The following is a 24,399-nucleotide window of genomic DNA, read 5'->3' on the forward strand; positions in this document are numbered from 1 at the left end:
ATTATAAATTGTTTCAGCCTGCATGTGTTTATGTGCGTATAGATGTCCAGAATAAATCAACATTTACTGTACAAATAATCAAAGTTTGAATGAATATAAACAGGCAGTCCTCGGACGCCGTGATCAGAGGGGGCCTTCCAGCGGTATTAAAACCAGGTCGCGGACTTATGACGTCCTCTTCACCCGCTACCCCAGAGTAGGAAACGGTGCGTTGACTCACCTTCGGAACACAATCCGTTCAATAAATCGACCATCCTGCTTTATAATATCCTCAAAACCATTCATCGGCGATGAAAAATAACTACGCTGTATTGTCTGTGCTTTATTGCAGAAATTGACGTTCGTCATCCATCCCTTTCCAACAATGGCCGAGGAAGGGTGAGTTTAGCTTCGCGCTCATGTGGAATGTACCAACTGATACAGTCCAATCGCAATGTGTGTTTCTATATTCATCGTACTAATTTTACTCGATATTTCGTAAGAGTTTCAACGGATTCCTACTAGTGTAATCTTTTCTAGTTTTGAGGTTGCTCGCGAGTGTCACAAACGTAATTCGAATACATGGCATTACTAGAGGGGGTCGGGGGTTAATTATCACTTCATTCCTTTTTTTGAATGCAAACATAACTGCAACCCCCCGTTGTACTCGGACGATACGTTCCCCGTGAAAACATTCGACACTTCAATACATTGAAACACAAGTATCAAAGACATCTGTATGAGCTTTTCCTCTTGATGTGAGCTTCCACACGCTTGAATGATGATTTCATTTGATCGGATTTCCCTTCACTCTCCCTCCAATGAGTGACACATCCCTCTTCTGACAAGCTGGAAGCGCATTGCCGAATTTCCCATTGGGTGTTTTCCCGCTTTTCTTGACATTGTGCCTCTCATCCATGACAGCGTTGCCGCCGGAGGTGTGATGGATGTCAACACAGCTCTCCCCGAAGTGCTCAAGACCGCACTCATCAATGACGGCCTTGCCCGCGGTATCCGTGAGGCGGCCAAAGCCCTGGACAAGTATGTGCGCCGTCAGAAATTGAATTGAAGCTTCCCTTGAGGAGAAAAATGGCAGTCAGCTGTTGAGCTGTCTGTGACACTTTTAATTTTCCTTGCATGGCTTTAATGCTTGCGCTCTTGCATTTCAGGCGCCAGGCCCATCTGTGCGTCCTGGCCGCCAACTGCGACGAGCCCATGTACGTCAAGCTGGTGGAGGCCCTCTGCGCCGAGCATCAGATCAACCTGATTAAGGTGAGCTCGCGATGTATTAGTGGACATCAACTCATTTGTGGGATTGTTTTTAAAAAAAAATATATATATATATGTATAGTGATTCTTTTGGACACCTTGGCTGCATCGCTGATGATAATTTGGCTCCCTCTACTGAAAGCTGTGACGATAATGCCACTGTTACCCAATTTGTGACTGAGATCCAGCCAAGTTGCTCCGCTTCTGCCCCATTTTTGCTGGCTTTGGTGGGACCACACGCGGCTAACAACGCGCGCACTTTCTCGCTCAGGTCGACGACAACAAGAAGCTTGGTGAGTGGGTCGGTCTGTGCAAGATTGACCGGGAGGGCAAACCCCGCAAGGTGGTGGGCTGCAGCTGCGTGGTTGTCAAGGTAACGACCACGAGTAACCCTTCATTTTATAACCTTTAAAACTTTAGTTTAAATTGGGCGTGGGGGCTCTTAGAACCTAATTTTTTTATTCAATGTATCCAAAGTAGCTTTAAAAAAAATAATTTTGACAAAGTATGCGTTTAATCCCCGAACAAATGTGTTGCAATTATCTCATAAACGTCATTTGGCATGGCAAAAGTGGTTTGCTTGCCTTTTTTAAGACGATGCGTTTTTCATTTACCTGACTAGTTAGGCCGTGCTCTGTCGCCTTCCTCAGAGAACGCCCAAACTAGTAAGGCAACGGCAAAATGTTGTCATCACATTGTCTGAAAAGAGGAGAACAAAGACTTTTGTAACGTACACAAGATGAAACTCCGATTCTGTTGTCTGAACGGCAACGAGTGGATGGATTGAACCTTCTACCATCCAACCGAAGAGCAAGGAATTGTTCTGCCCGGCCTTTTCCGCGCTAGTTCACAACCCGTGTCACGTCGCGTCTTCGTTGCGCCGAACTTTGCCTGCCAAGCAAGTCCAGGTGCTGTGGCCCGTCTGCGCCACACGTCTGTTATTAAAACTGGCTAAAGGAACGCCAAGGTACGAGCCCCGTCACCTTGCCCGTGGTGACGGCGGTCCCTAATAATGGCAACATTCGGTCAGAAACTGCGAACTAAGGCATCGATTTAATCCATCCATCCATCCATCCTTCCATCACTCATCCGGACTTCGTGCGCTGGTGACATTAAAGAGCCCTGCAGCACTCTTGGATCAAGATTTGATTTATTTGTTATTTTGCTGGTACTTCTGAATTCCTGTGTTCATATTTTATTTTATTTATTTTTAAATATTTTTATTTTGGTGTTACTTTCCTGCAACAGGACTATGGCAAGGAGTCACAAGCCAAGGATGTCATTGAGGAATACTTCAATGCCAAGAAATGAGAGACAATAAAATGTTGGAACTGTTGACGCTTGTCTCGTGTATTGTTTCAGACTGCTCCGTTACAACATTTAGCACAGCTACTGCGTTAGCAAGTATACAAAAAAGCTACAACAGTGCCACCACCTATTGCTTTTTAAGATTTGGTTTGGGAATGTGACCTTTAATACCTTGAAACTGCTTTTAAAATGGTGCAAATGTCATTGCGGTTCTCAATGTGTCTCAATCTTAAGCAAATTTGTCACAAAAATCTTTACCAAATAACTCAAACATGAAAATTTTGCATAGCAACAAAACCAAAAATACCCCGCTTATGTTTTGTCCTGGTTTAATATTTACATTTTTGAAAAGAACAGACATGGAAACACAATAAGGCACAACACATGATGCACATACTCAACACCCCCATTCACCACACTAAAACAACCCCCCCCCCCCCCAGAATTTTTTGTTTTCTAAACACCACGCACACCTCGCCCCTTCACTTTTATTGCAAATAATTTACACCGACCGGCGACTGCATCGGACAGACCAGAAAGGAAAAATGATAAAAATGAGCCGGCATGGGTTCGTGCTGCCTGTTCAGTCCATTTTTGTTTTCTGTGGCTCAGTCCTCCGTTTTTGCTTTTAAGACCATTCAGTTTGTAAATCCAAGTGTTTGGAAACAACAAAAAATGCAGTGTATATATACTTTTTTTTTTTCTTAAATAGGTTTACAAAAAAGGTATGAGCATGTCCATTGTGCTGAAGCGTTACAGGTACTCGAACTCCAGTGCTTGATGTAACGCCAGCAGGTCGGAGTGGCTGGATATCCTCCAGAAGGGCATGTTGTGCTGCCGAGGGGGAAAAAAGAAAAAAAAAGTTGCTGGCCAACTCCTAGCGGTAAGACGAAACACCACAAACCAAATCCATGCAAAAGAAGCGCTCGGGGGGGGGGGGGGATTCAATTTGCTTTCTTGTCAAGTCTGACTGTTATGAAGATTGAAATGTATTTAGCCTAAAAATGAATCTCTGAAAGCTTCTGTATTGTCACTAATAGTCTTGGCAATTCAATGATTTAGTGAATTTTGTCAAATTTGTAATGCCCAATCTGAATTGATGGTGAAAATGTACATTTTACCCACCCCAAATGTCATTGTGGCAAGAAAGCAAGGCAGCAATTCCTTCCAAACATTTCCTCCCACCACCCAGCAACTAATTCAGGTCTATCTAAATCTATTGAGGAACATGAAAAATCTTTTTTCTACTCTAGCTACAAGTTAAGAAGAACCCGCAAAGCTTTTGGCTAGCAGGCATTGTTCAAACGGTGGAACCTCCCAAGTCGGCCTAAATTTCACTATTAGCAATCCCGCAATTGTTTGACTTTGGCTTTTTCAAACTTCAGAAAGATACCCGTCTGGCCAACATAATACCGCTAGGTGGCGTCATTGCTTTGCAAACACCTTCCAAGATTGGCTTCTTTTGCGTGCACAATAAAATGTTGAACACCTCTTCAGGCTGCAGTCAAATTGAATTGGTTTCCATTCAGGTAAGTTGCTCTGAAATAAGAACAACTTGTCGGACTTTGGAGGTTTCACTAATCTCTCACTATTCTTGTGCAGAAACCATCCACAGCAAGGAGCACCAGTTAAAAACCTCCAGAGCAAAGACAGGCAGGCAGGCGTCAGACTGCGCCGAGTGGGCGGGGCCACGGGCAGCGAGCTCCATTTACCTTTTTGGCCGCCTGCTCCTCTTCCGCACCGTCCCCCACTACAACATACACTACTTTCCTGCCAAACCTTTGCATTATGCGCTCAAAGCAACTCTCTTTTCCTGCAGGAGAAACAAGGAGGAAGAAGGGGTGAAAACAAAAGGAGTCCAAAAAGTCATTTACCTGACCGGCTGCATGCTCCTCATCCTTGCCATCGCCAATCACAACATATGTAATGTTAGTGCCAAAGCGGGACACTATACGCTCAAAACAGCTCTCTTTGCCTGGAGACACAAAATGGCTTTCACAGCAAACATGACTCGCTTTTTAGCAATATAGTGTGACCACGTACCGTAGTTGTTACCATAGCGACCGTCGTCCCATCCGATAAGTGTCAAAAGTCTGTCCGAGTCTTAAGTGGCGGCACTACTTTTGCGACCTCTTGTTCATTTTAAAATGATTCTGATAAAGTGCTAAGAAGTTTGACCTCTTTTTTTCCCCTCAATGTCGTAGGACGTTGTTACCGTAGCGACTATGCTGCTTCTTCACCCGCCATCCTTGTCCCATCCACACCGTCTTACCTATTTTTGTCGCGCTGTAGATGTTCTCGATGGGGAACACGGAGCCCAGACTGTACAGGAGAATCTTGGCCAGCGCCGGGATGAGCTGCGTGGTGGTCACCAGCACGTTGACGCAGTTACTCCTGCGCGACGACAGCACAACTGAGTACGGTGACGTCTGCCGAGCGGCGCCGGGCGGGCGGGAGCCGCTACCTGGAGCTGATGATGGAAAGCGACTTGAGGGCGTGCGTGAGCCACGAGTCGGTCAGCGCCTCCACCTCGGCACGCAGCTGCAGCCAAGCGTCTCTCTTGGCGGGACCCAGCAGACCTGCGACACGGCGCGCGCACGTTACCACCTCGGCCAGTCAAGCGCACGGGTAAGGTCGGCGATGGAATCCATATTGCTCAAACGTTGCATCTGTCTGCTGGCCTTACCCCCCACATTGTTTTTGTAGGCGCTATACAACTCTTTGACGCGTCGATAGCGGAAGGCCAGCTTCCTCATCCAGTCGACGCCGCCGCGGACGCCCGTAGCCAGGCACAGGTTGGCGCTGGTCGCCGCTGCGTGGAACCCATCGGTTGCAAAACTGTAAGTACTGCAACGACCACATGTTTGATTTCAATGAAATGTTGAATTGTTGTACCGCAGCTTAGGAAGCAACCTTTACTGACAATGTGCAACTTTCCCCAACATTATAAATATTATTTATGAGGCAAAAAATGCAATTGAAATTCTCACCTTAAGTCCTGCCCGTTGTCATCGGATGATACATCATCAATATGTACCTGATCACATTCCTGCACACACACACATGACATGGCACTTAAATCTTGTATTGAGTTCATACTTTCTCCCAAAAGGCAAAACAATAGCAGGATAGTCGTCAACCAAAAGCATCACCTCAGCAGCGCCTTACCTCCAAGTCGTTAAAGAATAAGTGCGAGTCGGCCAAGTTGAAGATCATCTCCTCCATCCTCAGACCCAGCGTGACTGCCATGGGCGGGTCCTGAGTGAGGACAAAATAGCAGCGTCTTTCAGATTTTGGGCACAAAAATGATTTAGGGACACACGCTCATCGCCATGCACCGCAGATGATAGACAGGCTGCACTTGTTCCGTCCCATCAACATTCCTGCTGGCTTGCTATGTGTGTGAGGCTCAGCTGCAAAAACCATCACGCGCGATAGGTCGGTTGGAGGGGCGGGGCGGGGGGGTCTGTCATAACACCAGAATAGAAGCGAGCCAACTGACGGACAAGAGTGAAAGTGGGCGAGAGAGGATGGGCATTCCCAAGTGTGACCTCAAACAAGACGGAGAAAGAGCTACACTGTGCGTACACAGCGTTCTCCCGTCACTGCATCTTTTCTCTCCAGCGTGAACCACCGCAATGGCGGCCAGAATTGTTTTTCAACTTCCCACAATTACAAATGGGGATTATGACACAGTGTGAGAATGCCGCTCCTCTTTATTTGTCCCCCCCTTAAAGCAGGCAACGCCGTGCCAATGCATCCTCGCCGTCCTGCGGTTGCTATGCCAACGGCGTAAACACTATTTTGAGAGAGGTGCGAACAGACACAGCTGCCGCTATCTCTCATGCGAGCGAGGCCTCGGGGCGGGGGGGGCCGCTCTTATTTTAAGGCGTACATTCAGGCGCGTCGGTGCAAATGGGCGCAAGCGGGAGACGCTAAGTCGACTTTATCAGACGGACGCGCTGTAGTGATGACATCATGCGACCCGTTCCATTTGTTTACAACCTAGGCCGGAGGCGCAGGGCTCTCCGAGACTCAACTGGTTGCCTTTGGCATTTCTCCAAAAACAAACACTGAGCTGAGCGCCACGACCTGAATTTGAATATTTGTTTACTCCCAAGTCGGTTGATCTCAATCAGCGATTTGAATGTCGGCAGCATGTCCAGTGTCTCACCTTGCCGTATTTCTGCGCGTAGGAGCCGGTGAGCAGAGAATGGAAAACGATGATGGTCTCGTCCAGATCCCACACGAAAACCCTCTGCCGGAACAAAAGGAAACGGGCCGTGGGCAAGACAACATCGAGGAGGTGAGCGCTCTTTCAAGGAAGTTACCTCCAGGTCGCTGTCGGGCGGAGGCGAGGGGTTGTTCTTGCGGCTCCTGCCCCGCGACTTGGACGTGCCGCTGCGGCACGCTCGCTCGTCCAGGTCCTTGATGGGTGTGGAGGGCCTCTGCACCGTCTCAAAGTCTCCTGACAACATCATGCCCGATTTAATTGAGTTTTTTTTTTTTCCATCCCAAAGCTACTGTCCAAATTCACAATGGGTTTGCATGCATGCACACACATGCAGCAAAGGCCACACGCTTCCCACCGCACTGCGGTAACCCGAACTCACTCACTCAAGCAAGCAAGCTTGGCCTCTCGTATTGTTATGTCTCAATCTGAACGGGTGGGAAGTGGGGGGAGAACGAGCGAGAGCGCAACGATAAGCTCTTCGATTAGCTGGGCCAAGATAAACTACAGTGAAAGGGGGCCAAAAAAGCGAGAGAGGCAAAAGTATTGGGACACATGATGATCTCAAATGTATCAAAATGTAACACGTTCCCACCTGGGTGAAGTTCTGCCGCCTGGCCCGTCATGGCCGGCGTGGGGTCCTGCAGTTGGTAGGCGGCCACGGTGGCGCCGGCGCCGCCATCCACGCCGCTGGCGGTCATATACGTCCCGTACGTGGAGGCGGAATAATACTGGGCGTACTGGTTTTGGCCAAAGCTGGTGTAGGAGGGATATTCCTGCGCGACAAGAGTTCTGTGATTTTTTTCTTTCTTTTTTTTTTAAAACAAGATAGTGTTCCTCTCCATGTTATCTCAAGTTCCATTTGCAAAAGGCCGCTTTTGATGGTTTTTACGGAGCCGGCGGCGGCGGGAGAAGGCGCTTTTACGAGTGCGGCCGCAAAATCTGCGAGGCTTTGTAAACCCCAGCGTGCCGCACAAACACGCACGTTTGAAGACTGCCAAAAAGACAATCCATCCAGCAGACACGGCCAAATATTCCCAATAAAGTCTCTATTGTCAAATCGTCGTATTATTTGATTTGCGTGTCTGTAAAAATACTTTTTGTTGAGTTAACTGCTATTGCAAATGTGCCTTTGAGGGAAAAACGAAGCTTGAGCTGGTCCGATGACGTCGCTTGGAGCCGCTCGTGTAACATCTGCGCCGACGCTGACAAAATGCCAAGAAAAGTTGCGTGGGAAAGTTCATCTTGAACAATGGCTTTGCGTTGGTTTTGTTTTTGCGAGATGTGCTGAGGAAGCCACAAGCTGCTACCTGCTGAGTTGCAGTGTAGTTGGCGGGGCTGGACACCGAATTGTTGCTGGCGTAGAGGCCCGACGACGGCGTGAAACTTGAACCTGGCATCTGGTAGGGCGAGTAGGGCGTCTGTCCGGGTTGGGGCGTGGTAAAGCCCGGGCTGTAGCTCAGGCCCGTCTGGAGAGGCGACTGACTCTGGGCCAGGCCGCTCTCCGTCTTGATGCCCGGCAGCATCACGCCCAGGTCTAAACGGCCAAATGCCGATCAGAGACAATTTGACAACGCTGCCGCCGCCGCAGCGCCTCACCGTAGCCGGACAGTCCGTAGGCTTGGCCCGTTTGCGAGTACGTGTAGACGGCGGGCTGCTGCATGCCGCCGAACTGCGGCTGGCCCGCGTACGCTGGCATGGACGGGGCGGGCGGCGTGGACAGGATGTGTGGGTACGGCCTGAAGCGGACATACACACCAAAAGTTGGCAAGTGTATCCTTGTGGCTGGGTGGGACGAACGGGCCACTCACTTTGAAGGGTACAAGGGAGGAGAGTACTGGTGCGCTGAGCGGGGACTGTAGCCGCTGCTGGTAATTACTGCACACAAATAAAAACAAGTATTAGCACGGCGATCCACTGCAAACGTTAAGCACCCTCCATTGTGTGTGTGTCCAAATAATAACATGGATGCGCCCTCTCTTGGCAGCGCTGCGCTGACGTCATCCAAGGCCAAGCCGAGGCGTTTCGGGATTCAAGTTTTCAGCGAGGAGGCCGCTCAGCTCAAACTGATGGTGAGTTCCTCCACCCTTGCAAATGTGCGCGCGTGTTACCTGAGCCGGCGTACGAGTCCAATACTGCGTCGCCTGTCGTGGTCACTGCATCGCTGTTGTTCATGGGCTCCGTTTTCACTTTGAAATCAAGTCGAGTAAGGAATTCAAGTCAGAGGTGCACAAACAAACAAACGCGCCAAAAGTCGACACCATGAGCCACATTTCCACCGAGCAAGGCCCTGCAGTTTAACCTTGTCTAGGGCGCCATTTTTTATTTTAAATCCTACTCCGATTGTGGTGAACTGAACCGGACCCCTTGGTGGAAATGACAAACAACAATTTGGACACAATTAGATCAGTGGCGGGGAAACCTTTTTCCTATCTGTTCTCAGAAATTAGAAGTGTTTTTTAAAAATTGATTTTGGAACAACATGGCAGGCCGCTGTTTCCCCACCGCTGTCCTAAACGCTTGACAACTGTGCTGACGTTTCAAAACATGCACACACTATGACAGACGGCAAACTCAAAAGCAATCGGAGTCCATTCAGCAAAAAAAAAAAAGCGTTAAAAGTACGCCTAGGTGTCGGAAGGGCAGCTTGTCAGTCCACACACATGCACCTCTGTACCATAGTCCTTGGAGGTTGGCGCCGGGGGCGGGCTGCTGCAGCCCAGCAGCCAATCGGCCGTGTTTAGAACAGTCATGTTTTCACCTACAAAACGCAAGGCGAGCACTGTGAGCTCACAACGTACTGCAAATAAAGAAAGAAAGAAAAAGACTCCAATGCTGCCCCATAAAAGGAAAGATTGAAATATTGTCAATATCCATGTTACGGGCTCCTGTCCCCCCGCCACTTCCCACCCAGCGGGCCGGCTGACATCAGGTGAGGGGAATGCGAGCGATGTGGTTTGTTTTGGCCGCCGGCGCGCCGTCCCGCCTCGAGTCGGCTTCGGGCCTCGCTAACTGCGAGCTCATGGCCAAATGATTAAAACGTGTCGTAGTAGGATGCGGAGGTCAGCGCCGAGCAGGGGGGGAGGGCCCGGGAGAGGAGGAATACGGTGGTCTGAAAGAGCCGAGGCGATGACGGACGTGCGGCTTTAATGCTCTTGTCGGGGAAATAGTTTCCAGTGGGATTTTGGAGCCTTTGGTCGGCGCCGGCTGCCAAGTGGTTAGCGGCAAAAGTGCCTCAGTGTGTGTTTACACTCGAGCGCTCGTGCCAGCGTTGTTGGCACGTCACGGCAAAAATGCTCTCCGACTGATGACTTTGCAATGGAAGCCATCGACTTCTATTGTTTCAATCATATGCTTATGTCTTCAGGCAGATGGTTGGAAACAAACTGCTCAAAAGAGGACATCAAAAGTCAAAGTTGGGCCCTAAAAGAGGAGCTAGCACAAGATGGTGCTGATTTTGAAGATAGATTTTACAGAGCACTGCTGTAATTCTATGAACTTAAGTCAGGGAGCAGCGTTCCACAAGGCCAGTTACTCGGTCCACACTTTTTTTTTTTTTGATGACCAACAATGCTCACCTCCCGTTCCATTGGCGCTGATTGCGGAGGGGCTGCCGAGGTTGCTCTTGTCTAGCTTGGAGCCGCTCGAATCTGCGCCACCCACGCGATTATGAGGACTGGCTAGGTCCTGCATTTCCATAGGCCTGCAAGGGTCCAAAGTGAATAAAAAAAAAAAAAAAACAACATAGTTAAGAGGTGCACTTAGAGATGTGCGTGGGTCAGTAAAGCCTTTTCGTCCTGTTTATTTAGATTGAACGTAACCATGGCAACAGCTCCCGCGGGATGTAAATAAACCTCAAAAGAAGCAGGAGAAGGAACATTGCTGATGACTTTTGCGTTGTACGCCGCCACAAAAGCCGCAAGCGGACGCGTGCCAAGTCGGCATGTTGACTCAAGTGTGTGTCGCCGCCCGAGTGTGTCGTGACGGGCTGCTCACACTTTTCAAAGGCAGAAGACGGGAGGGAGAATCCAAACAAACACGCACGCGGTTCTGGAAGGCGGCTCCCGCCTTGCACTGCTCTGCCCTGCCCTGCCCGTCCGCCTGCTCTGGGCTCGGCCCGGCTGACAAACCCGCAAGTGAGACTGGCGGCGTTAAACATTTCACTCACACCGGGAGCAGACTTGGCTCCACTTGAGAAAGTTAAACATTCCAACTCAGCTTTCAGTCACTAAATTCAAGTTTTTTTGTACATCTTAGAGCTAATCAGTGTTCTGGACAAGCTCCTCCTTTTTTTTTTTTTTTTTCTTTTCTCTTTATCTTTGAATAGAAGGAAATGACTCTTTGCCATACTTGGCCTTCTTTTTGGTGATGGCAGCGGTCGGTGTTTCATAAACTCTTCTCTTCTGCTTTTCCCATTAAGAGCGTATGGAGACGCATGACTTGATATTGCCGCGTGCAGATGTGGAAAATGGAGCGCAAGGATTAGTGTGAAAAGGCCGCGCTCGCATCCCGCCGTGTACTTGATGCGCAAATATTCACGCCGCTCACACAGCGCAAAAGAGAGATTCTATTTGAATTTTAAAATGACGGAAATAATTAAGCTCATATTACAAGGTCCCACTCTGTATTTTTTTTATTGTTGCTTAAATGTTCCTTTACCTGCTGTCGGAAGGGTCTGGAACATGAGAGTCACTGTTTGTATTCTTCACCTGCAGAGCAGAAAGATTCCATGAGTCAACAACAAAACGATTTCCACTTTGCATTAAATAAACTGACTTGGCTTTTCTGCCCTCCTTTCTTCCTTCCTTCCTTCCTTCCTTCCACGTGGGGAAAATTCGATATTGTTAAACGTAAATAACGGAGGCGTTAACTTTGGACTTTCTCTTGTTCACCATTGACCCTGAACCAGGGCCACTTGGAGCCCCCTTACTCTCCTCTTAAAAGGGTTGAAAGGTCACGGCGGGGTCACTTTAGGTCGCAAGGAGCTTTCACCTCTCTTTGGCGGCCGACACTATAATGCCATGTGACATTTGCTCACGTCAGTCAGCGCACGCCCGAATTTGTACACTTTATGGATGTAACAAAAAAAACTTTAAAGTGCTGTGTGTGTGTGTGTGTGCGCGCGCGACTGACTGCCGCAGCGGGTCTCTATTAAAATTCCTCTGTCTTATTTGGAACAGGAACTAATTAGGACAGTAAATGGAGGGAGGAGCCTCAGGCAATGTGTACCAGCTGCCCCCTAATCACTGTGTCAACACGCCGCCGAGGTGTAGCCCACGCGTGCCGGACACACACACACACACACACACACAACATAGGCGGCGAGACTTTTGCAATGAGCACAATCGTAGTCGGTGGGAACAAAGCGCCGAGCCAAGCAGCTATCTGGAAAGAAAAATTCCGCAATGATCAATGATCATCCACTTTTTCCCCCCCGGTATTTGTTTCAAGAGTCCAAAATGGTATTAAAATTCCACCGCGTGTCAGTTCAGCACAAGAATTGTGTTTAGGTGCCATGTTTCTGATTAGAGGTTCCACGCAATAAGAAGTCCCCGCCATGGATCACTTTACAAGCACTTTCATGTCGCATTTCATGCTTTGCTGAAATTTAACAAGGCTGTCAGTCACGGCGTCGGCGAGAGCACGCACGCACAAGCACTTTGATAATCCTGGACCAAGCTTAGCGTTCTTCGTCATCATTCTTCAATCATTAAATGCTTGAAATCCTCCTTTTGCATCGTCTCGTAGGGACGAGCGGCCGGCCCGAAAGAGCCATCTGTGTCAAAAAGGCTCGACCTTTGAACCCGGCGCTCGGGTGAGCGCCCGTGAACACAGCCCGCCTGATGCCGCCTGGAGTCCCTCAGGGAAAAGAAGGACCACAAGACCTACCTCCAGGTAATTAGTCCTAAATTAATAACTAGCAGTTATGTAGAATGAATGATTGTGTGTGTGCGCGCGGGGCGGAAACTTGTTTGCTTCTTCTTAAATTTGCATGCACATGACGTGTTGAGTTTAAGAATTTTAAAACGACCATTCATTCCCCTTTAGAAACTCAGCATCATTTTGTTAATTTTTACTTTTTTGTAAGTATTATTTTGACAGTTGATATGACACACACACACACACAAGCCTTATAAGCGTAAATCCCAATTTTATATTTCTTCACATCTTGCCCAAAATGTTGACATCAACCAATAATGACCAAAAACATAAGACCGGAAATAACTCTGCACGCTTACCTGAAGAGCGCCGTCAGATCACTTTAACGTTGCGCACTTGTGCGCATTACACAGCCGGGTCATGCAGTGCTCAGACGACACAAGGGCTCGCTCGCTCGCTCGGTCCAAGTGTGTTAACGGTCCCGCAGGTGGCACGGCGCTCTGCGTCTGGCTATGCGTGGCAAATTAATTCCCTCCGTTCATCTCGAAAGCGGTAGCTTTTCTTCAAACGTCCTCCAAAGTTTGGAAGTTGTCATTAAAAAGGCAAAGAGGAGCACGTCCTCGCGGGCGCTCCATCCATGCACAGCTGCCGTCTTGCTCAAGTCCAGCCTTTCTCTGGCGCTTCCTATCCCCTCCTCCTCGGTCGGCCTCCTCCCTCCCTCCCTCCCTCCCTCGCTCCTCCTCGCACTCGCTCTCCCACCTGTCACTCAATTCACATTTGTAGTCGGTCAACTTTCGTGTCATTCGGTTAAAGAATAAGTTGCAAAGTCAAAAATGAATCTTCTCCAAATTTGACCTATCGTCACAATTTGGATGATTCAAGAAATAATAACCATCATTTTATATGTTCAAGTCAAAATGGATGCGGACAAATGTTTGAGTGATTAGAAACGATTCTCGGAACTCGCTTCAACTCGATTGACTCTCATCTCTGCCATTACAATTTCGCACTGTGCAGTAAAAAGTGGAGGGCAAACCATAAAATTGTCACCATGCAACACACACACTTTTATGAGCACCTGAGCGCCCCACACAGCAGTCGGTGTTAAATGCAGCCACCTGGGAAGCACGTGTGGGTCACAACATGTGTGTGTGTGTGTGTGTGTGTGTGTGTGTGTGAGTGCTACAATCCGACACAATGTTTTGTTGTTTATGGCTAAAAAAAATTACAGCATGGTACGAAAACATGAAGGTAAATACGCAAACGCGTCGAGTGAATTTCGAAGCCAAGTCAATAGCAAATAAAAGTAAGGCCTTGGCGCCATGCTCCACGGTGGGCCGACCCCAATAAAAACATTGATTGATAGCGTGTGCGAGGGCCCGCGTGCGTGCACACTTTGGCGAGGCCGACGTGTCGGAAGAGATTAAAGGTGTGGGCCGAAGCGCCGGACAACTCAAGCTCTACGAGCAAGGAGGGCGGGAGGGAGGCGGGGTGAGGGGCCGCTCGCCTCCCCCCCAAAATCATCCCTGACGAAATATTTTCACAGCAAGTGGAGAAGGCAAGTCAGGGAGGCTTGAAAAGGGGAAAAAAAACAGTAGCCCGGCGGGAGAGACAACAAAACGGGTCGTAAATGACAAGTGGACTCGCTCGGGCTTTTGTTGACATTTTCTCACAACAACATCAAGACGGCCGTTTGTCTCCCAGCAGACCGAAACGCGCCAATTAACAGCGCTACTAAATCTCCGTTCTTCGGGTACAAAATTTGAGATCAAGTTGAACCTTAGTTTTCCTGCTTTATCCCAAAAACCAACGCAATCGTTCCCATTGGAAATACGTTCAATCCAATTGATCCTTTCAAGACGGCAACATTTACACATTTCCCTTTCATAGGGAATGACTTGAAAATAAGAAAAGTGAATTTGTCCCTTCATTTCCATTTGTCCTACATGCTGTCCTCCTTCATTGTGTCTCTGGCACACACGTTTACCTGTCTGCCCCCCCCCCCCCTCCTTCCCTCCCTGACCCTCCCTCGCTCAAAGCACTCGTCTCTCTCTCCCTCTCCCCATTTGTGTGAGTGCTTATCACCGGTGTAACCCAATCCCCTTCCTTTCATGTAAAATACATTGTGCCTCGCCCGCCCCGCCCGCCCGGCCGGCCCCCAGCAGTTGTGCCCCAGCCCGGGGAGGTGTAAAACTATCCCTCGTCTTTATGTCTCCAAAAATGACCCTTTCTTTTTTTCTTCAGGTGCACTAGGACAAGAGAGCAAAAGAGGGAGGGGCCGTATGTGAATGCGCTCCTAAAAAAACAGGCCACCGCCTCCCTCCTCTCGTTTTGCCCACTGACATTCACACGAATGTGCCACCTTAGGAATGTCACGGGAAAAGAAAAGAAATTTCACCCCAGAGGAATCAAATCTTTTTTTTTTTTTTTTGGCAAATTGCCCCAACCCGATAGATGACAAAAGAGCTCAAACTGTCGTCCAAATGACCCATTGTGACGTAAAGTCGAGGCCACAATTATTGATATATTGAATTGTGAATGGCTCTCCGTGCTCGCCACTGCCCCCGGTGGTCTTGGGAGGCGCCGCGTGATTGAATGCCGCTTTACACAAATGAAAAGTAACTGATGGATTCTGCGCGGTTAATTGCCAAACGTTTGGCCCGGGCTGCCCCCGCCGAGCTAATCTGATGAGAGTGATTAAAAAAAACACACACACGAGGAGAAACCCACACCGGCCGGCCTACGGATGGCTAGACGCACACACGCACACACACGTATGGCAGCAAAGTCAGACAGTGGGAGAAACGTTTGCAGATTGAACAGATTGTCTGTCTAAATTTCACAGGACAGCAATGATGAATGACTTCGTTGTTTGCCGCCATTTTGTCTCGCTGCTGCTCTCGCGTTTTAAAACGCTACGACACTTAGCTTAAGTGACTCTGAAACTTTGGTTGGTCGGCCCAGGAAAATCCATCCGCTAATCTCGTACCTCGGGGGTCATCGCGGGGCTTTTCCAGAGGGCGCTACATTTCGGATGCCCAATTAAAAATCGAAAAAAGAAGCAGCCGTGTGAGATGATGACTTAGTGGCATGGAACGCTCAGAGCTGCTGCTGCTGCTGCTATTTGGAAGCTGAGGAAACACAATCCCACTCTTTTTGCACCCCCCCCCCCCTCCTTTTTCCCTGACCTGACCACAGCCACTGCACAAGTTCCACCCCCACGCACTTACACCAGGACCCCCCCAAACCACATCCTCCCACCCCACACTCCCCTCAAAAATCTAACAAACCGCCCCGTGAGCGCGACAACATCTCGACCTGCAAACTTTTGCACACCAGTCAACCACGTAACCAACATGCGTGACGAAATGATGCCACTTTTGGTATTAAAATCGATGTTAAAAATCACCATTAGGAAAACATTTTAGTCTCTTAATGTTATACAAAAGGTGAGGATCAAAATAATAGGACCACCTAGCAGTGCAATTTGAAACCGCTGTAAATAATAAACAACGTGACAGTCGGTGTCAATCCAGATTGGCATCCCCCCCCCCCCAAAAAAAATATATTTTGGATACACCTCATGTGCATGCAACGTTGTGGCCGACGGAGTCAGCCAGTGGCTTCTTCTTAGTCCGAGCTATGTCATCAAATGTGTCATGAAGGCCTTCTGTGGGCCTTTGTGTGCCTAGGGCCAAGTGGGATGCTTCTTTTGTGAAGATAGCAATCCGATACACAGGCAGCCCGCCAGCGAGGGTGTGTGTCTTGTGTGTGTGTCGGGGGGGTAAATGACGAAGAGGATGGAGGGCGTTATTCTCATGGGCAAGTCCCTGCTGTCTGGGACCCCCCTTAGGGGCCCCCCTCATACCTGGCTGTCTGCTCTACCTGTTGTCCCAATTTTGGACTTTCCATGCTTCCTTCTTCTCCCCTTTCACACTGGCGCACTTCCTCCCCCTTTACCCCTCGACCCCATTTTAACTCACACGGTATTTTAAGTGATTTTATGAGGAAGACGATATGAAGTGTTTTTTTAACAGCCCGCTATGGCGGAACAGCTGGCTGTTAGCTTCTATATTGAATCTTTGCTGAGAGCAGATGGTGCGTGTGTGTGTGAGCGTGCCTGTCTGTCGAGGCCAAGCCTTGAAAAGAGGTTTTTGAAGGATATCTACCTTATGTCGTGATGTCATCAGCAGCATTATTTAACAGGCAGCTGGGAGGCCATTCATCATTTAATTAAAAGGCGTCTGAAAAGGAGCTCGGGCCTAATGACATTAGCTTCAATTATTCATGACGATGCTGCCGTTGCTGCTGCTGCTGCTGCTGCTGCTGCTGCTGCTGCACACATGCACAGAGGGCAGAGACTTTGTTCGCAATCATTTTGGACTGTACCTCCCGAAATTAAAATGTCTTCCAATTTTGAGACAACTGAGAGACCAAATTTAGTACTGTACTTGAGTCATTTCAAATGTATGTCATACATTTTTAAATCATCTGACCAGATCTTAAATTGACTAGGTGTACAACATTTGTTGTTTTAGTGCTGATGTCGCAACAACAACAAAAAAATGGCAACATTTGCCACATTGTTGTTTTAGTGCTAATGTGGCAAAAAAAAAAAAAATGTGGCAACATTTGCCACATTGTCTGCATCAAGAGTCAGGTCAAAGGCAAAGCGGCCTCTGCATCCGCTCCCGATACCGCTGCGGTTCCGTGCCGCACAGACAGAAATCCAATCCCTCGGCAGCGGAGCAGCAGAGGAAGTTCTCACCGCGGGCGACTTGGTCTGGTTCCTCGGTAACCAACGCGCCATTGTAGCAACCCGATTACCTGCCCGGCCGGCCGGCCGGAAAATGGAAAAAAACCAGGAAAATGGCCGTGGTTTCATTTAAGGTGAGGCCGCAATGAAATGGTCATCTCAGGCTTGTAAAGTCTTTGAGTAATCAATAAAGACGGGAATCTTTGAGACATAGTCTCCACTCGAATGACCTCAGCCGTCCCACACCGCCATGAGCGAGCGTATTCGTAAAACAGAGAGCCAAACACCTTGACGCACTCAACAGACACTCGAGTGCAAATATGGTGCGGTTTCCTGTCTGCTGCCTTTCTCTCGAAAAGAAAGCCCACGCTGCTTTTTTCTCCGCCGCTCTCGATGGATTCTCCAGTCCGTTTGGCGCGTCCTCCGCGCTTGACTCTGACCCGCTGACCTCGCGTCTCCGTGACGCTCTAGCACCTTTGAAAGCTCGCTAGCGCCAAGCTAATTATCATGTTACACCCCCCCCCCCCCTCCAAAAAAAAAATAAAAAAATGACGCGCGCACGCACACACAAATTCCTCACTGGGGGGAAAAATAGTTCACCTTTGAACACAACCTGGCTAACCTTTGCCCGTCTCGGCTAACACGGCAGGGGAGGCATCGAGGAACTGGCAAAGCAAAAGCACATTTTTTTGTTGGATGCAACAATGGTGGCATTAATGGATTGGTGATGCCGCCCGCTTGGCCGTCAAGCAAACTAGAATCAAATCTTGACGTGAAACCATAATGTTAAAAAGAAAATTGCAATCAAAACATCACACGACCTTTATCGATGAAGCCGTAAAACATGGCACCACCGTATACGGTCAACATTTTAAACGTAGCCTCGGATTAAAAAAAGATCCCTCAGATTAAGGTGGCCGCACTGAGGCCGACTCTCAGCTGTCAGCGAGGCATCAATCTTTCGGGAATCACAAGCGATTATTGGCACGGCGCTCTCCGAGCAAACGCCTGCACTCCTGTCGTTAGGCAGATAAAAAAAAAAAAAACATGGCGGCCTCGCTCGTGTTTGGCCGCCGCCCCGTGTATGTTTGCGCGACGGCGACCGTATGGGACCGTCGGGGTGCAACTCGAGCCCCCTTTGCCCCTTCTAACTTGGTCCGTGCACGCTCGCACACAAACCGGGACAGCTGCTCGTCTCTCCCAGCGCGCCGCAACTAAAAGAACCCAAAAACAAAAATCCAGTAGGAAAAACATTTTCAGACCGATATTTACTGTGAATCATCCTGATTTGAGTATGAATTGAAGTTAAGTCGCCGTCAAAATCGAGAAGCTTCCACATGTAATTTTGAGCTGGTGTCCATGCTAAATCAAACTCATAGTTGACACAAAGACGTCATCATCGTCACACGGGGGGGTGGGGGGGCGAGGAATTGTTAACACCGTTTCCTCACAGCTAAACAAGTACGTGACAACAGGTGGAGCGGGACAGTTAAACAGGCTAAAAGTAGCATTAGCAAGCACTTTTGGCCGGGACCCAGACTCCTTCCAGACCCCCCCCCCCCCCCCCCCCCCCAGGGACCCCAGACGGCAGGTTGGCCCTCGGACTGCGACCCAGATGACGTGCGCTGGTGGGAAGCGGAGGGACTTTAAAGGCGAGCAGGGAGGACAAGGGTGGGGGGGGGGTGCTCTGGAAATCGGGACTATCAAGTATCAACAGACAACTCCCCGAAACTCCGTTTTCTTGGTCACCCGAGACGCGCCTTTTTCAATACGCAAATTGGCTACTTTCACCTTGCATGTTGAAAATGTGCACTTGGCGCTTACTTGATGTTCTCCTTCAATGATCCTCATTAGTTGAAATTAAAAAAAAAAGCGGGACATTTGCCAGGTAACTAGTCAAAATGTCACGGCGGAAACATTTTGACGTGTTTCCCGAAAGCCGATCTTGTAATACGATGAGCGTACATTGTTCATTTGGCAAACGTTTCCTCTGGCTTTGGTTAACCTTTTCCACAATGCAGAGGATGTTTTTTGTTGTTGTCACCCTTCCTTCAGGCAACCTGCATATAACTTAAAAAAAGATCCCAATACTGTTCCTGGGTCAGCCTTTAGTTCACATTTGCACGAACAATTGAAATCAGTGCGCTACCGCCGCCGCCGCTATCTCATTTCCAGCAATGAATCAATGTGGCCGACGCAAAGCTCAAATTCGCCTCATAAGTGATGTCAGCGGCCTATTTAAAGCAAGTGAAGTAACCGAGGAATATAAAGGCGTTAATATTTAATCACGTGGCGGTGCAAGACAAGACCTATTTCTTTGTCCCCGCTCACACACACACACGCACGCCCGCCCGCCCGCCGACTGTACGTTTGAGTGACGGCGGTCCGCCGGGGTCGGCCTGTAATGCACACGGCTGCTTTCTCGCGGGGCGACATCAAAAGTGCGGCGAAACAACATAGTTGATGTGTTGTGGCCCACTTTGCGCTACCACGGTCAGGGCAGGGAGGGGCTCGGGGTTGGTGGGCGGTCCGAGGCTCGCCCGAGGAGATGAAATTACACCTGTGCTGCTAGCTGACTAACGACTTTGAAATACGAGCACACCTTGTTCGCCGCCAAAATCATTTTCCCAACAATATGCGGCCAATCTTTAAATAAGCAAAATGGGAACGCAAGCGCTGATGTTGGCCGAGGGGCGGAGTTCCAATTTCATTCCTTAACATGACATTCGTAAAAGATGCAGTCGCGAGAACTTGCCATTTGCTCGCTGAGGTCCTGCGAGGCCTCCATGGCTCGTGGCCTTCAAACCTCACACGCGTCAACTGCAACAAAAAAAAAGGAACAATACGTCCATCAGTGGACATCAAATCACCAAATTCATCCACATCCACTTTTAAAAATTCCGCTAACAAATGTTTACTTGCGTCTCTGATCATTTTTTATTATTATTAAAGTTTGTTGACTATTGTTAGTGGAGATTGACTGAAATAAATAATAACATCTCAACACTTGTCTTCTGTGCGTGTGTGCGTGTGTTGATGTGTCAGTCCGGGGTTGCGCCGCTCTGTTTATGTGTGAGCAACAGGAGACGGAGTGGAGACGGCCCGCCGGCGTATCGTCTTCAGCCGAGGACCAAGCGGAGAGATAATTGCACGAGTAAATATCAACAATGAAAAGGGAGACGCGTAAATGATCCGCTGCGCTTGGCCCACAGACGCACTCCGGAACAAGAACAGTGACCGGGCGACGGCATTGTCATACCATCGTCCGACAAGGTGAGACAGAGAAGATAAAATACCTAAAATAAAATATTTTTCCCATCTGTGACAAAATGCCCACGATGAGAAGGTCTCCATAATGTCTATGGCCACATAGCTTTGCCAACGAGCGTAATGCTAACACATGATAGGAAACGCCACAGACAAGCGGAACACAAACGGCGTAGCAAAACGTATAGACCGGCAATATAAAACGAGCGTGTTTTTTTCTATGCTCTGTAAAGAACAACTAATAATACTGCAACTTACTGAGGAGCTGAGACCCCATGTACAGCAAAAGCATCCATGTCTGCATTATACTGCCCCCAGGTGGCCAACAGGGGACCAGAAGGAGCAGCACAATGGCCAAAGAAAAGTGGTAAAAACATCCATTTCATTTCTTTAGAGTATTTAATTGACATTTATATTTTTAGAATTACTGTATCGTAATGATATTTTTTTTCAAATAAATATTTTGGGGTTTTTAGGGGGCAGGTGAATTTCCGTCGGCTGCGAAAGACGATTTGAGATCCAAGCGTCGATTGTCGCTGTGTACGTAAATGCGATTGGACTGACATTTTCCCGCTCGATAAGAGTCAAAGTCGCTGGCATCCTTTTAATTTTTCATAGCTGCCCCTCGCCTGAAACCCAAGACAATAATGCATCTGGAGCCAATTGATTTACAGATAGCGCCACCACACAGCCTCACCTTTTTGCCGAGGCCACTCAATCTCCTCTAATTAAATTCCTATGAAGTTAACATTCTCCCATGAAAAGTTGCAATGAATCATACTTGCATTCCCGCTGCCCGGCTTCGTCTCGACGGGGATTGGAGGGCACCTGACACTGCGCAAAATCAATGCTGCCTGCCATTTCCTCCACAAACCCACAAGAGAGAATTCAATTTCTCACTGTAAGCTATGCTGATTGGGAAGGGGGGGGGGGGAGAATTAAAAGGTGGCCTACAGTGTGATCATATATGTTGAACAAACCGCAAGCTGAGGTTGCGGTGAAAGGCCCGGCCGGCGTGGATATGACTGCACCTAGTCATCTTGATGCATATTATATGCATTTCTTCATTGTCACAGACGAGGTCGCCCAGAATGAGGCGGAGGGACAAAGGCGCCATTCTAGCGACTCCCGGACGCCGCCGACGGAAGGTGGAAGGACTTGCGATCCGAGGCCAAGTGACAACCAGAGATGAAATGACATTAGGAAAGGTTCAAAATTCTCTTCTGTGCTCCACTGTGTTTATTAACGGTCAAAAAACAACAGCAATCAACCTAACACCACACACATAAAGGTCACTTAGTATTGGAAATATCCCGGCGATTATAAATCATATCATTTATTCCCAGAGCCGAGGAATGACATCTGCACAAGTCATCCCGGTTACGCGTCTATAGCTCTTGAATTTATGTCCGCTCTGTACGCATGTGAAATGTAATCCCGCAGCATGCGCGTTAGGACGCGCTCGCTCGGTACAAGCCGTCGAGGGTAGGCCGAGGAGTCCGAGGCGTTCCCGTTTCCCACATTTCTGGTAGGAACGCAAATGCCACGTGGGTTGACAAATCACCCGGGGGAACTGCCGATTTGATTTCATTTATACGCCAGACTGGAGAGGACCGCGTTTGACCTGCACATATGGCATGTGGTGACCAAAAAAATATATACGTATATAAAAAACAATTTTTCACAATTCAATTAGGACTTGAAATTGATCACCTATTAAAACCCCCGATATCAAGTCCAAATATTCAAGTGAATTCCATAAAATAATGTAAAAATAAATTAACAATTTGAATATTTGACATTTTCCAAAAAAGAAAAAGTCTAAAACTGTGCCATTGTTGTTAGTCTATTTAAGGGTTTTAATATTGAAATGACATTTTAAAACAAATCCATTTAGAAAACCCCCCCCCCCCCAAAAAATTAACTAAAACATTAAAAGTGTAACCTCTGTCCAGTCCAGAAATTAAGGGGAAAGAGGCCATTTCAATTTTAATCATTTTATTTAATTTTTGTTGTATTTTGTTCAAATCAACTTAAAGTATTTAAGTTGCCATTTATAAAGTGAACAGTGTAATTTGTCATTATAGATATTAGTTGTAAATATCAGTAGTCCAGTCATTTCAAGTCCAAAAATATTAATCAACTCCATAAATTACTTTCAAGACAACAATCTTTAAATATTTTAAAAATAATATAAATCTTTATATGACAACATTCTAATAATTGTGAAACTTTTTTTGTAACACGCACAGAGGTTTGCTGTTAATTATTATTAATGATACACTTTTGTAAGTATCCAGCAGACTGTTGTTAAGCAATAGATAATTCAATAAATGTAGGGTATATGTACCTGTGTTGTGCCAGCAAGTAGTCGGGTCCCAGGTCCGGTTTACTTGCTGGCGCGTGTCATCATCCTGATCCGCTTGCTCTCCCCGCAGGCTGTCACTGACCTGTTTACAACATCGCCACTCCGAGCGGAGTCCCCGAACAAACTCTGAACAACTGCAAGCTCCCAAAATGGAACTTTCAGAAAGAAGCCAGCAGACAGCGGCGGGAGCGCGGCGCAACTTTGCTACGAGTGTCCAAGTCCAAGTTGGACGAGGCGAGAGAAGCGGCCGGGCTGCAGGAGAGCCATTAGAGCCCAACTTCATTATTGACAGAGCGACGAGCCCCACTGCGCATGCGCGCTGCCGACCGACACCGACGGCCAAGTGAGTGATGGGCTCAAAATGGAGGTGGCTGGAAAGGGAAGCAGTCCACCAACAACGGGATAAAAATAACACTGCGTGTGCGCTTCTAATTGTTGTGGCTACTTGACTTTATTTTGCGCACAATAGACACCATTTGATTCCAAAATCATATTTCTGTGCTATAAATAGTCTTGTTGTCAGTGACTGTCCTCTTCATATTCATTTGTAGCCTGTTGCTGAGGTTGGGAAGATTCATTTGCGAGCTGGGGCCAAGAGCAGCACCGCGGCAGTCCGGAATGTCAAGTCGCTAAAATTCTGCAGAAGCACAGCAACAGGTAATGCTTGCACAAAAAATGCTCACACCTCCATGACATATGCTCTGGTAAAAGTAGGGCTGGGGCATGTGTCAGTCAATTTCGGTCAGTCTGTGGTGATATGCCAAGTCGCGGCCAAATAAATGAGTCGTACAAGCCGTGACGGAGCCCGAAATAGCAAGAAGCTGCAGCGGCGGGCGGGCGAGTCGCCGCCTCCGCCGCCTCCGCCGCTGCGTGTCGGGCCAGCTTGGAACACTTGGCACGCGCAAAGCAAATGCGTCCAGGTGTTTTTCGAGGCGGCAGCAGATGCGCCTCTCTATTTGTCAGGCCACTTGTTGTTCGCAAGGGTGGCGAGCTATTTAAAAAAAAAAAAATGCCACTAAGCCCGTCACGGCACTCCCTCTTCTCGCCGGGCCAAAAAGAAAATGGCCGCCGGCTCACCGGTATTTATAGATACGCACGGAACTCGCGCTCGCACTGGCCCGAGGTGCTGACGAGGTAAAACGAGAGGTTGCTTCCAGAAAGTCCGGAGTGTCAGGGTGCAAAGATAAAAATACCCGCTGAAAGATGGGCCGGGCCATTAGTGGCGCAGCCCGGCATGCCACATGGCAGCGCTTGGCAGCTGATTTATGATTATTACTACCGCCGGCCCAAATGAGCGCTATTTCAGTCACCCACCACAATATTTTTGGGGATCGGCGCAGA

General features: G+C 48.3%; 2 protein-coding genes and 2 non-coding genes across 10 annotated transcripts; 3 read left to right on the forward strand and 1 right to left on the reverse strand.

Annotated features, from left to right (window-relative positions):
- Positions 1 to 105: 105 nt before the first annotated feature.
- Positions 106 to 2,582, forward strand: rps12 (ribosomal protein S12). The gene is made up of 6 exons (XM_037244882.1): positions 106 to 206; positions 332 to 378; positions 904 to 1,020; positions 1,149 to 1,251; positions 1,520 to 1,621; positions 2,497 to 2,582. The coding sequence occupies exons 2-6, from the start codon at positions 365 to 367 to the stop codon at positions 2,557 to 2,559; spliced, it is 399 nt and encodes a 132-aa protein (XP_037100777.1). The 5' UTR covers positions 106 to 206; positions 332 to 364; the 3' UTR covers positions 2,560 to 2,582.
- Positions 752 to 829, forward strand: LOC119118499. Its single transcript, XR_005096739.1, has one exon. It is a non-coding gene; the product is annotated as a small nucleolar RNA SNORD101 (small nucleolar RNA).
- LOC119118501 lies at positions 1,353 to 1,435 on the forward strand. Its single transcript, XR_005096741.1, has one exon. It is a non-coding gene; the product is annotated as a small nucleolar RNA SNORD100 (small nucleolar RNA).
- eya4 (EYA transcriptional coactivator and phosphatase 4) lies at positions 2,426 to 23,410 on the reverse strand. 7 transcript variants are annotated; one of them, XM_037244871.1, is made up of 19 exons: positions 23,041 to 23,408; positions 20,179 to 20,243; positions 11,447 to 11,496; positions 10,366 to 10,490; positions 9,465 to 9,548; positions 8,899 to 8,976; positions 8,599 to 8,665; positions 8,387 to 8,526; positions 8,098 to 8,324; positions 7,383 to 7,563; positions 6,888 to 7,024; positions 6,731 to 6,814; positions 5,725 to 5,814; positions 5,547 to 5,605; positions 5,243 to 5,403; positions 5,021 to 5,135; positions 4,829 to 4,950; positions 4,269 to 4,369; positions 2,426 to 3,390 (listed from the first exon to the last, which is right to left on the reverse strand). In XM_037244871.1, exons 2-19 carry the CDS (start codon positions 20,209 to 20,211, stop codon positions 3,310 to 3,312), a joined length of 1,935 nt encoding a protein of 644 aa, XP_037100766.1. In that variant the 5' UTR covers positions 20,212 to 20,243; positions 23,041 to 23,408; the 3' UTR covers positions 2,426 to 3,309. The 7 variants fall into 7 exon arrangements, with proteins under 7 accessions (XP_037100766.1, XP_037100769.1, XP_037100765.1 ...); XM_037244874.1 differs by lacking the exons at positions 4,269 to 4,369; positions 9,465 to 9,548 and adding an exon at positions 4,431 to 4,531 and having other exon boundaries at positions 23,041 to 23,410; XM_037244870.1 differs by lacking the exons at positions 4,269 to 4,369; positions 20,179 to 20,243; positions 23,041 to 23,408 and adding exons at positions 4,431 to 4,531; positions 19,778 to 19,901 and having other exon boundaries at positions 11,447 to 11,497.
- Between the last annotated feature and the right edge of the window lie 989 nt (positions 23,411 to 24,399).

This window comes from Syngnathus acus, chromosome 24 (genome assembly GCF_901709675.1).
Source record: "Syngnathus acus chromosome 24, fSynAcu1.2, whole genome shotgun sequence".
Lineage (NCBI taxonomy): Eukaryota > Metazoa > Chordata > Actinopteri > Syngnathiformes > Syngnathidae > Syngnathus > Syngnathus acus.